The following is a 13810-nucleotide window of genomic DNA, read 5'->3' on the forward strand; positions in this document are numbered from 1 at the left end:
TTGGCTCTACACTCACTCTTGCTTCGACTGCGGCACCATTGTGCGCAGCTTCCTCCAAGCACATCCGCTGGGCGAATCCTGTGGCTTCGCTCTATGGGGGGAGCCCTGTAGCGCCCCCCGCACCACGTTCGGTTCGCACGCCATGGCACGCGGCGCTGGACAAGAAAGATAAAGCTGGGTAAAGGCGGCCGCAGCATGAGCAGCGCAAATAAACAGTTCAAACTTCGACGCTGTCGGACCTGGTTCTTCCTCGCCTGAGCTACGAAACCTTCAGGTGGAGGCTTTCCAAAACTTACCACTCTTTCCATAAACAAATTTGAAAAATTATTTGCCAGTGCTTCGCGGCAGGCATACGCTAGACTGTCATCCACGGAAGGTATCCGCATCCATGTAAACAGAATGAGTATGTCATCAAACGGAAGACAGCCTCTGTGGTGTTTAGGTGTTTGCAGTGTAGCCTGGCTGTCACTCTGTTCACCCGCAATGTCCACATCACTGAAACCGGAGCAGTCGCAGTATTTAGAGCTAGCTTAGAGAACACATTAGCCCTCATTGCCTGATTCACCGGGTCCAGTACCAACGTCCCGCTTACGGCGTTTACGAGCTGGTTGCTGCTCACAAATGTTTCTCTCCTTCTTTGGTGCTGTCTTGGGCACAAGGTGTGGAGGGCAGTCCTTAAAACAGTCGGGACAGCATCGGGCTTTGTTTCATTTGGTTTTCCCAGTTGTTTCATGAGGTTTTCATTTAATCCCTTACACTCATGCAGCAATCGTTTTCAAATTACTCTACTCGATGTTTCCTTTCATAGCATGATTTCAGCATTATGTGAATTTTAATTCTTATTGCTTACAACCATTGTTAGAACCCTTTTGAAGCAGAATGTTGGGGAGGAAGTGCACTGCAGCATCTCTATTTTTAATTCAGCATCCGTACATTCATATGAGCTCGCTCATAAATATGGCAAATAAGAGTTTATGGGTCAACTTGCCAATACATAAGCACATGTAAAGTATTCGCTTTAGTTTGCAGAAAGAATTCAAGAGGAATTCATAGCATTTACAGTATTAAAGTATATATTGAAATATGTATATTGCTACGAAGCGGCAGAACAATGGCGCATACGAAGTGTGTGTAGATCTGGTGCATGCTCGCTGACCAAGTCCAGCGTGGCAGCGTCTTGACATCCTCTGTGCCTTGTGCTTGTCTCGTGAGAGGTTGTGCGTCATTGTTTTACATTCCTTCTGCCCCATAACAATATTGCCACACTGCTGACATTCTGCCGGCGCCACCTGGTGGCCGAACCTGTCTCCCAGCGCGTGGCCGAATATCTTCTGTCTCGAATGAGTGCAGCGGTTCGGCAAGCCTCGTCCTAGTAAACGGCTGTGTTTCCCGCTTCTTGCTACGTTTGTCGGTGACATTTGGTGGAGGTGCTGGGTACCATCCCATGTACGCTGACACCGTCGAAATCCTTGACGCTTCTCCCCAACGTGCGGATGCCACACCTGTCCACAAAGCCAGCCGTCGCCTACGAGGCCTGCAACCCAAGTTCGAGCCATTGACAAGGCCTGTGCGAGCTATGATTTCCACCACTGGTAGCCAGACAGGTCAGTACTCTGGCAGTGCCCCGCCGTTCGTCCTCGCACCTCGGTCGCCACCATCCTTCCACGGCGACCGGTTCGAGGATGTTGAAGGTTGGATGGCCAGTTTTGACCGGGTTGCTGCATTCAACCAATGGGACGATGAGCGGAAGCTGATGAATGTTTATTTCGCACTGCAAGGCTCAGCGAAAACGTGGTTTGAGAACCACGAGGCATCCCTTTCCAACTGCAGCTTTTCGCCGTGAGCTGCTCGCTACATTCAGCTCGAACGAGCGAAAGGAAAATGCTGAAATTGCCTTTCGCTCCAGGTCACAGCAGTCCAACAAGAGCGTGGCCATGTTTATTGAGTACATGACCCGCCTCTTCAATCGGGCCGACCAAGCCATGCCCGAAGCTACAAAGTTGTGGCACCTAATGCGTTGGGTAAAGGAGCAGCTTGTTTGCTGGCCTCATGCGCGACCCTCCGAGAACCGTCGCCACCTTCGCTAAGGAAGCTACGAGCATGGAACATTCATTGCAGGAACGGAGTGCCCAATACAGCCGTCAGGCAAATGTAGCGGCCGCTCACTACTGCACGTCCTTACCAGGTCTTGGGGATGAGGCGCTGCGAGAGCTTGTGCGGAGCATTGTTCGCGAAGAACTGCGACAGCTCCACTTGGATGCTCCGTCGGCAAGCACACGTTCTACAGGCGATGTCCTCCGTGACGAAATTCGGCGAGCGGTGCAGCCACCACCAGCGCCACTATCGGAGCCGCACGTGATGTCCTACAGCGATGCCCTGCGCCGACCTGCCCCCGCACCGCAAGCGTTTCGCCCCGTTGCTGAACCACGACCACCCCATCGTTACCTGCGTCCCGTCGAGCAGCAGCAGGACCTGTGCCCTCCTTTCAGCAAAGCGCACGTATGGCGAACATCCAACATTCGCCCGCTCTGCTACCGCTGCGAGCAGCCCAGCCATATTCTGCGGAATTGTCCGTACCGGCAGCTGGGTTTGTGGGCAGTTGCAAAATTTTGACCGTACTTGTATGGCCGCCCATTTCTGGTCGTGAGCGACCATCATTCACTGTGTTGGCTGGCGAACCTGAAAGATCCCTCGGGGCGGCTTGCTCGATGGAGCCTTCGGTTATAAGAATTTGATGTCACCATCGTGCACAAGTCTGGCCAGAAACACAGTGATGCTGACTGTCTCTCGCGCGCTCCTATTCTCTGCCCCATGGACGAGTCCGACGACGATTCCGCTTTTCTCGGAGCTGTCACCACACCTACCCTTGCCCGCCAACAAAGGGATGACTCCAAGCTGCTGCCCCTCATCGAGTACCTCGAGGGAACCGCTCCATCACCACCTCGACTCTTCAAGCGCGGACTGTCATCGTTTTGCTTGCGCGGTGGTCTCCTCTGCGAAAAGAACTATGGCCCAACAGACACTGCTTGTAGTGCCTACAACGCTTCGTGACGAAGTTCTACGTGTGTGCCACGACGACCTTCCCTCGGGCCACCTCGGGTTTTCCTGCACGTTAGCATGCATACGTCACAAGTACTACTGGCCCAGGCTTGCTGCGGTTGTCCACCGCTACGTGTGAACCTGTCGTGAGTGTCAGCGCTGGAAGACGCCGCCGACTAAACCAGCCCGGCTCCAAATTTTTGGTTGTGAAGTACATAAGATAAAATTTCATAAATTCCAGAAGAAACCCAAATTTTTATAGACTATAATGTGATAGCATGTCCTAATGTGTAGTTGACAAAGAAGGCAAGAAAATTATGGAGGGCACTTAAGACTGCTTACATGCTTTGAATGCAAAAGCATTGTCACATTCAAAGCATTCTCCCATTGTGAGTTCTGTTGCAAGGTTTTTTAAGATTCCTTCCGCTCTAGTGACACACCTACTCATTTCCACACACACTTGTAAGGAAATGCTTACACTAGGTTCACTTCTATTTGTCAAAAAGTAATATTGTTTCAGGACCTATGGATTGTGTGCTTGCCGAGCAATCTGAAGGTCATTGGTGCAATTCCCCACACCTTTGGAATAAATTTTATTCTTTGCTGCAGACATCAGTATCTTATGATCTACTGCTGGCGTCTTGCGAAAGAATGGTAACGTCAGTGAGGAATTTCGTGCTGTGGGCGCTTACAGATGGCAACTTTTGTGCTAATGGGACATATAATGATTTCGCCTTAATAAACGCTAAGCTGTACTACATGTTCTGGCAGTATGCTGTTCCCATCACATCTCGGCAACAGAAAAGATGGTAGCATTTCCTGCCAGTTGCTGATATGGCTAGCTTTGCCCTCAATAACCATGTGATGCCAAATTTGCTGTTGGGGAAGCATGGCATGGCACACTGTTGCGAAACAATATGACTAAGCAGGTGAAGACTGGCACCTTGGTCTACTAAGCGAGAGAAACGAGCCGGTCCCTTTCACTTTGTTGTGATCCCTAAAGGCAAAACTCTGACTGTGGAATGGCACTTCGAACTTTATTTTTAACAAGACATGGCTCTCTTAGCCGTTGCATATCAGTTTCGCTGCACTGCAAGCCCAGCCTTGATGAACCTTTAAATGATGTTGCATTTAAACTGCAATCAGCACAATGATTTTGACAGCAGTTGGCTTTCCCAGAAGCAACAGCTGATTTCAGTGTGAAAAATGTTTAGGAAATTTTGCATATGACACACTGTATGCTAATCGGGGTATTATAAACTACTCGTTCTGGCTCCACAAAAAGGCACCATATTTACTGATGCCCCTTAAGACAGCAGCATTGCTGTGGGACACGATTTTTACAAAAGCTTTTGGTAAAGACTTTATTGACATAGCGTGAAGCACATAGCATCTAGCCAGTATTTTTTTTCCTACACTACGTGCTAGGTCGGCAGATATAGAAAGTTTTCCAGAACCATTGCCTCGGAGTCCACAACTGTGATGTCGTAGTACTCAGTGCGGTGCCTCGTATAAGAAAGGGAGCAGTTGCATGCACTACTTGTTCAAGCTTTTTTCATGAAAAATACCTTTAAATGTAGCTACATGCCTTGATCTGCTTGCTTCATGCTTTTGACCGTAGTTACATCTATTGATTTACACCAGACCAAACTTACTGATGAGTATGGCAAACAGCACAGAACCAACTAGTGCTGACTTTGTGGACCAGACAAAGCATGTAGAATGAACAAGATGCCACGCCTTATGCATACTGCGGCGAAAAGATGTAATGCCAATGTGAACAGACCGCATTTTGGGCACTTACAGTACCAACAAGAATAAGGGCAAACCATTACATTAATTTCAGTTGCTCGTTTCTCCTGACTTTGCCACTTTTATCACAGTACCCCTGATAATTCCCCAATTTTTCCAGGTACATAGAATCCCCCTGATGATCCAGGTTTTCTGGGTCGCTAGACACCCTGAACTTGTGCACTTGGGAAGTGAGATTCCGTGCCAAGGTGCACCAACTGCATGCTGGGCACTCACTGTACTATTGCTGTTCAATCCAGACCGTCATGTCAATTTTAGTCCATGATTTTCCATACTTTGGCTAACTTTTCGATGGTATACCTGATTTTTCGAGGTGCACAAAATGTTCCTGTTGTAGGTTTTGAGTTTACTGGACACCCTGTATAATGAGAGCAGGTTTAAGATTACATTGTCCTGCACAAACAAGGACCATATCACTGATTGTTTTTTTTTATGTGATTGGAAGTGCTTGTTTATAGATCCTGTAAGTTTTCATCCTATTGACTGCTCGCTCCACATGAATGCGAACAGATGCAATACGCCTGGTTGCGGTGACCTCCATTTCAGTCAACTGTATTTTCCCTGCAAAACAAAATGTGATATTGCATTTGCTGAAAACTCTGCCATGTTGCATGAGAAGTAACACGCACTTTTCGTGAAAGCTAGCATGTTGAGCCGGACTCCTGCACGAGTACATCATTAAGGGGGAAGCCTCTGTCTGCCATAATTTGATCACCTCGCTGTACGCCTTCGACACAAACATAATGGGTCCATTAGGGGTAATTGCTACAAGATATTTCACGGTATTATGCACTTTATAGGTGCTATATGTTTGTGCTCTTGCCATCAGCTTCTTGGGGCGATGCAGCATAGCTTCTGTGCAATCTAGAATGCACAACATGGAATCATATCCATTTTCAACAAAGGATGCTGGCATGCTATCCCTGATGTCTTCTTTTGGCAGCCAGGTTACAACCCATTTCATTACCTTGCAGAGCACCCGAAGCATGTAGCGGATGTTGTTCCCCATACTGGGCACTGATAACTGAAATATCCTGCCTAAATGTCCATATAAAAGGCCAAGGCGAAGCCTCATAAGGCTCATCAGCAGCCTGTCAGCATGTGGCAATACACTTCCCTTTATAGCCAATGCCGATACTGCTTTAACAAGGTTGTTGAATGCAGTTTGCGAGATGCCCGTATAAAGAAGAATGTCATCAGCAGAAAGCTTCCCCACAAATGAAGCTCTGTGCAGCCCAATCATTGGCAGTTGCGCATAGCGGTGGTCCTCATGGCCCTCATGCTCACTGTGTGGACTTGTGTTTTGGAGCCTAAATAGGAAGGAAAAGGGGGGGGGGGGGAGCAGAATGTCAGAATCAAGGCACCAAGAGGGGTTTTTGTGCATGAGTCTTCAGCCATGCACTAAATAGCTGAATCCAGGCAACCAGCCTTCTTTTTGGGCAGCAAATCAGAACATGCTTGGAACACATGCAATTGTGTACCAGACCACCGGCAGTCTTAAATGTTCTCCTGGTTGCTCACACTACGACATGCAGTAAATCATTTGCTGAAATGGCTGCACACATGGTGATTGTGTTTCTGTGTTCTATCATATTTACTGATGTAATGAATGCACTCACATCATGAGCGTAATTCCTAGTTTGGGTGTCAAAAGTATTCTTCCTTGTCATAATGAACGAACCTTTTTCTTTTGACACGCATTGGCTGCTAATGATGGTGAACGCTAGCAGGCACTTTTTTTTAAATGCCGAAACAACTACGCAATAATATAAAGCACCCCCTGTCAAATGTCAAGACTACTACACTTCGCCCTATGGAACTATCTGTCAACAAGTATGTTCCTAGAGGAGTCCAAGAACAAATAAGGTTTCTCTGATTTGCCGTGTTACCGATCACAGCAATTTGTTGCAGTGAGCTTCACGCTTAATGCTCCAAGTTGTGCTAGAGTAAACTCTAGTTGTGCCCTCTTTGGAGAGCATTGTGAAACAGTACGCAAGTTATACCTGTCGGTGTAAGATAAAAGCTGTGCATTACGATCTCGAGCATGGAAGCCGTGCTGAAGAGCACGTTTTGCTTTATTTAAAACCAAAGTTGTACTGGACAAAGTATTTATTCTGCCAGCATACTTTCTGTCTTATCTTTACCACTTCAAATTTGTTTCTCAATATGTTACCTCGTAGAATGAATGTACTCCCAAAAATTTTGAACCTTTTTTTGGGAATACAGCGCTTTCATTTTGCAACTTAATATGGTACTCCATGTTCATCATTTAAAGACAACGCCGCCTATTTTTTACCTTCGGAAATTCAAGTTCCCTACTCTAAAGGCAACTAAAAATGCAACACCCAGATCCTAATTATAGCAAACACTTTTGCAAAAGCAACAGGTATGGTTCTCAACAAGTATCTGTGACTCTGGGATTGTGCCAAGTTTTTGTTCTCAAGATCTGAGCTGCACTGGAAACTTTTCGACAAAAGGTTGCACGTGCTGTTATGTACCACATTACTTTGAAACAGCTAAAGTGTAACGGTTGCCCAGTTTTGTATTTGGCAGGTAGTACCAGTAAAGATAATTGGTCTTGAATTAGAGAAATCCTAGCGCCAAAACCATGAAAACCACAAGGACGAACGACGACGAGACACAAGCGCTATACTGACAACTGAATTTTATTGAAGCCAAGATGCAGCTTATATATGGTGAAGCTTCAAGGGGAGAGAAGGGTGACAAGGAGCAGAAGGTGAACAATGGCAACATAGCTTTGCAGAAATGCGCAGACAGCCAAAAACCACACAAGAGAAAAGTTACATGATAACTGAATCTAAAAAGTTTATCTCTTTTTGCCTCAGAGCTTAAGAAGGAGTACTGATGCACCTACAGCCAAATTTCATGTAGAAAGCCTCCAAGCTAACACGCGCAGTCTTATCTTATGCTCTTGCCAAGAATCTTCGTCTCATTCAAACGATGAAGATTCATTCATTCGTCGTTTGTCCTGGTGGTTGGTATGGTTTTGGCACTAGGATTTCTGTAATTCAAGTATGCACCAACTAGCCCAAAAAGAGGTGTTAATGCAGTATCTTTCTTATGCAGTGAGCCCTTTCTTTTGTGTTCCTCCTTCTCGCCTAATCAACCTTTTATTGAGGCACATCGTGGATGCAACATTTCGGGCAAGACGTTACGCTTTCTTCATCCACAAGGGACTTGTGCCTGAAGAAGTAAGTGCTCTCTTCGGCCCTGTTAAACCATCGTGGGGACATGGGACATCGTGGGGACATTTGCAAATTAATGCGCTCAGAACTTTGGTGAAAAGTTCGTCTGCTCTATGATTGGCTGCGCATGGTGTGCTACCATGATCACCCCGATTGGCTCGCCAAGAGGAAGCTTTCTTCTTTGAAAAAACAGCTGCTCAACTCTCTGAATTCCATTGGAGAGGCATCGTGAACCAGCTGCTGTTGTGCTTAGGGAGGAAGAGTGCACCAGACAAAAAGAGAAATGTTACAGTCCTGGGCGATGTCTTTGTGCCTGACAACGTAATGCGGCTTCTTCAAAAAGGACCGAAGTACAGTTTGGAGCCTGGTGTTCAGCCACACGAACTCATCGCTGCAAACAGGAAATTGGCCCTAAATGTAAGAGATGGAGAGAACCAGGACTGGTGCCTCCTAGAGGGTGTGGACTGCTTGAGGAACTGTTCACCAAGCTGCGTAGGTGCGCAGAGCCACAGGATGCTGAATGGTGTTGTTTCCTTCTTTTGGCAGAACAGCCTTAAGCTTGTTCAAGCTGACAAAGAGACTAAGTTTGTTGTTTTGCCTGAGGAAATGTACGACCAGAAAGTGAGTGCGGCTGTCAATAAGAAATTTGTATAGGTCAAGAAAAGTGCTGTTAGAGTCAAGAAAAAATTCATTAACTTTTACAAAGATTTAAATCTTCAAACGTTTGCCAAGGATATTATAGAAAGAAGCAGAGGTAAAAGCCTAAATGCTTTCTTTACAGCCAAGACCCACAAGCTAGAAATACCTTTCAGAACTATAGTAAGCGAAGAAGATTCATGGCAAAAGAATGTCAGCAGTTTTAGCAAAAACATCTTAAATTACTTGTTTTTTGAACGACCCCTTTCTCACAAAAAATTCCACAGTTGTCGCTGAGTACCTATTCCGATGACATCATATTTGGGTCTCAGTAGATGTGCAAGATTTGTTTTATTCTGTACCTCAAGACCAGCTTTTGTTGGCTGTAAAAGGAATGCATAGAAGCTAGCGGCGACGTGTCTCCAGAATTCTTCAGGACTGGTGGTTGATAATTTTATCGCTCTTTTACAGTTTTACTTAAGTGCTACTTTTATACATTTTGACAACCTGCCTTTTTTGCAGTGCAACGGTGTGTGCATAGGGTCCTGCGTGGCCCCTATCCTTTGCGATATATTTTTAACAAAGGTTGATCAATCTTTAGATTAACTCTTTTATAGAGGAGGGGTGGTTTTAAAGGTTTTTAGGTATGTAGACGATTTTTTAGTGCTTTTAAAAAAGCAGACGTCCTTCACCTACCCCTCTACAGTAGGTGATGTTTTAAATGCTTTTGACAAGCATGGTCTTGGGCTCACTTTTACACATGAACTGCCCGACACTAATGTTTTACAGTTTTTAGATTTGAAACTAACCTTCCTGGAAAGACACGTCTGCTGGGGCTATTACCCGCGTGCAAAAAAAGATTTTTTACCTTATGATTCTAAACATTCCAAAACTGTAAAAAGAGCAATAGCGTCGCATTGCCTGGAGTCTTCTCTGAAGAAATCGTGCCTGCATCAGTTGCAAGATAGCGTCCACAATCAGATGAGCCGACTTTCGGTGGCTGGGTTCCCCTGCTCTGTGTTGGTTGCTGTTTGCAAGACCCACCTCCAAAAACTAAAACACGGAACCCGAAGAAAGTCCGGAGAAGATCGTGCCAGGACACAGAAGCCGCTAATTGTGCCTTATGTACACAAGACCTCGCACAACTTCAGGAAAGTGGCCAACAGGTATGGCGTGAGTGTCGTGTTTCTGGCTCCTAACAAGCTGAAAAAGTTGTGCCCCTGAATCTGCAACTCTAGGAAGTGGGGTTGCCAGATAAAGCGCGACACTCCGTTTATCAAGTGTTGCCAGATAAAGCGCGACACTCCGTTTATCAAGTGTTCTGTAGGAGTGGTCTACGCTATCCCCTTAACTTGTGGGAAGTTTTATGTTGGTCAGACTGGCCGCTGCATCAACGAGCGTTTGGGGGACCATGCCCGAAATTTGTAAGACTTAAAAGATAAGTACGCACATTTGGTTGCGCACGTAATGAGCTGCGATGGGTGCGAGGCGCGTTTGAATGAGATGAAGATTCTTGACAAGAGCATAGATAAGACTGCGCATGTTAGCCTGGAGGCTTTCTACTTCAGGAAATTTGGCTGTAGGTGCATCAGTACTCCTTCTTTATCTCTTTTTGCCTCAGAGTTTAACTTTTTAGATTCAGTTATGTAATTTTTCTCTTGTGTGATTTTCGGCTGCCTGCCCGTTTCTGCGAAGCGATGTTGCATTTGTTCACCTTCTCCTCCTTGTCACCCTTCTCTCCGCTTGAAGCTTCACCATATATAAGCTGCATCCTGGCTTAAATAAAATTCAGTTGTCAGTATAGCACTTATGTCTCGTCGTCATTCGTCCTTGTGGTTTTCATGTTCTTGGCGCTAGGATTTCTCTAATTCAAGTATGCACCAACTAGCCCAAAAAGAGGTGTTAATGAATATTGGTCGGTAAGCCACTGTTTCCTGGAAGGGATACTTCTGACTATCACACTATTATTTTTAATTCTTTTTCTGGCCCACTCTACTATATGCCCACAAAGGAACCAGCATTGCTTAAAATTTTGTAATGTCAAGTGCACATGACTATGGATTGGTAATGCAGTGAGACCTGTATTCAAGGAAGAGTGACATTTCACTATGTTTGTACTATGTACTTGAGGTCTTGTCCCATCATTGAAGCCAGCAGCAGCAACTGTCTGTGTTGCCTGAAATTACACTTTGTTCATGAATGCTGAACCACCATTTATGAGGCTGAAGTGAATGTAAGCAAAATGGTGCAATTTGTTTCTCCTACCATGCCTTGGCATGTTGTTGGCAATCCTGCATCGACATCTCTGTTAGCACTACCTGTTTTTACAAGCTGGAGTAAGTAAAGCAGGCAGTTTTCCATCTAAATGTGCAAAGAGCCCATAAACATTCTCACAGTGCAAGAATGTAACCCATGTGCGTTTGTCTATGAGCTTGAAAAGACGCATGAAGCCATTATTAAACTTGCCCTGTCTCCATGCTGCAGGCAGATACATGCTCCAAGAGAAACAGGACTTTCCTGTGTTTGTGTTGTCTGAAAGTAATTGCACGATATGAGGGCCTTTCAAAAATGAAAAAAATTTCTTATCTTAAAGTTTGCTCTCTACAAGATCAGACAAGGCTTTTTCGGATTTTCTGCTTATTCATTGGGCAGCTACCGGCATTATCACTTTCTGTTTGGCACAAAATTATTCACATCTTACCTTTCCCCAGAGTGGGAATTTTTTTTTACTTCCAATGTTTTCTCTTTTTGGTGCATATGCAGAGACTGGGATCCCTTGGAGGCAATGTGCAGTTTTCTTTTGCCTTAATCCTGTCTTCACCTTGTTAAGTGTCGACAACTATGACTGGCATGGCCAAATTTACTGCACAGGATGGTGGACCAGCATTCGGTGCGTACATCTGTACTGCTTTTTTCAGGGTAGGGCATGGTTCCAGCGCAGTTCTCAAAGAAAATTTTGAATTTCAGACAGCTTTCCTTCTGTGTTTTCAATTTCTGTGTTTTCAATGGACGGGGGGAAGTATAGCGCCCATTGCAGGTCATGTACTTTTGCCAGCTAATATAGAACTGAACTATCCATATTAACGAGCCACTGCTGTAGCAGAATGTTGACTGTTCAATCTGGAGCTTTCCAATATTTTGACCACAGGGTACTATTGAATGGCAGTGAGAAAGGGGAAATGTTTCTAGTCACGGCTTCTCTTTTGTGGTTTCATGCTTTAGGGTGCCAAGAGTCCAGTTGACACTCTTTACTGTCTGCTATATTCATTGAATGGCTGTGAAGGCATCTCTGTCTACTTTATATGCTGCATATAAATTAGCTTTTAGCAGCTGTGAACTGACTGAGTACAGATGTGCACAGTGGTTTGAGAGATCTCAGCAGCCACAGTAGGAGGTGTATTATCACTCTGAGACCTCATGGACCACTAGGTGCTTCAAACTGCACCACTTTAATTAAGTGTAACGGCTCTTTCATTACTACAATTGGTGATCTGGAGATCTTAACCATAGAATTGTTTTCTTTTTCCTGAGCTTTTTGCCCTTCACAATTCACTGGACTGGCTGCTCTATGAACAGATTTGCTCAGCAACCAAATTGTTCACATTAACAAGGCTTGACTGTATTCCTGTCCGTGCAGTGTGACAGTCTGAATTTTTTTTCAAAAGAAATTTACCGACGATTACAATACTCGGTAATGCGAAGTTTGAGTTGTCCTTACATTGTGATCGCGTTAATGGTTCTTGTCTACGGCTCTTTTCAGATTTGCATTCACCTTAATGCACTTTGCTGCCTGCTTAATCACTACACCCTTAAACTCCCTCTAAAAAGTATGAGATCACTGCGGCACCTACATTGGAGGAATGCGCAAGCATTGACTCCTCCTCGCACCTCTTTGCCTCTGTTTACTCAACTCGTCACCTCTCTTTCAAATTTGGCGCCACTTTCGCTGTGGCCCCGCCCACTTTTCTAACTCAATTTGTTCGAACCTTATCATGATGAGAAGCTCGTGAGGGCACAAAACTGCAAACATAGCCATAAAATGCTTACGCATTCAAATTCGCTCATTCTCATCTTACACATTATCTGAAACATACATTGAATACACTCGTAAACTAACGCACTGTGTGAAAGACCACCTGACATAGATATAATGCCCCACTTTAACTAAGCTGTCCTAATGTCCATGTCTGATTCGGGATCCAAAACTGCCAGGTTCAAATGCAGGGAAGGGATTTCCATCTTTCCAATCTACCACCTGCTCGCTATGGCATTTCGCTCTGCTACTACCTGCCACAGCTGGCAGGTAGCATGTTAGGCCACTGACTAGGAATCTAGAAAAAGAAGCCTGAGCTTCACTTTAAATACAGCAGGAGTTAAGGAACGGCACCTAAGAGCTGAGCTCTAAAAACAGCAGTGTGTGTTTGTGACCAAATGGCCTTAAATGTGTAAAGACAGAAGGATGATGCTTTCATTTAAAATGGAGATTATGCGTGTGTTGGAAATGTCATTAGTTATGCAAATAGTCACATTAACATTCCCTTCTGTAATGCCAAATGGCCCTGGGGGTATTAATAAAGGAAAAGAAATAAAAAACACTTTATGAAAGAATAACGTTGACTTTGTGCACTTAAATTGCTATTTAAGTATTGCAAAAATATTTTAAGGTGGGTCCCTTGAAACAAAGCATGCACCATCATGTGGACGTTCTTATTAGCCTTGCCTAAGGTAGTGTTGTGTTCTTATGCTACAAGAAATGCTTCATGCTGCTGCCGTACATTGCATTCTTTGCTCATGCGCAGGACATGTCCATCAAGGATCCTGGCGCGACCGGGCAGACCCTTGTGGTGCCATGAAGCTGCTCTCAAAAACTGACGGGAACTGCAGCAGGAGTGCTCGAGAAACTAGAGAAGTTTTCAAGAGCTACTTCTGCAATGAAGGCCAAGTTAGCTGGCAGTGGAAACTTGTGTCCAGGTGAAATAGAAATCTGTGTTTATTCCTGCATGTTGAGGACATTTAACATTTCAACTGGAACACTGTGCCTTGATAAATTAATTTTTACAACTGCCTGATAGGCATTTAGCATGGCCAACTGACGGTCTGGCCCTGGCAGTATTTGG

At 45.0% G+C, this 13810-nt stretch overlaps 1 protein-coding gene across 2 annotated transcripts in view; it reads left to right on the forward strand.

Moving 5' to 3' along the window:
* Positions 1-13810, forward strand: part of LOC144121944 (uncharacterized) — a 113419-nt gene that overhangs the window by 88874 nt on the left and 10735 nt on the right. Inside the window, exons 2-3 of one of the 2 annotated variants that reach the window (XM_077655414.1) lie at positions 11457-11583; positions 13493-13664. In XM_077655414.1, coding sequence (XP_077511540.1) covers positions 11535-11583; positions 13493-13664 — 221 coding nt within the window. In that variant the 5' untranslated portion in view covers positions 11457-11534. The remainder of the gene's footprint in view (positions 1-11456; positions 11584-13492; positions 13665-13810) is intronic. The other variant, XM_077655413.1, reaches the window with a different exon arrangement.

This window comes from Amblyomma americanum, chromosome 2, assembly GCF_052857255.1.
Source record: "Amblyomma americanum isolate KBUSLIRL-KWMA chromosome 2, ASM5285725v1, whole genome shotgun sequence".
NCBI classification, from domain to species: domain Eukaryota; kingdom Metazoa; phylum Arthropoda; class Arachnida; order Ixodida; family Ixodidae; genus Amblyomma; species Amblyomma americanum.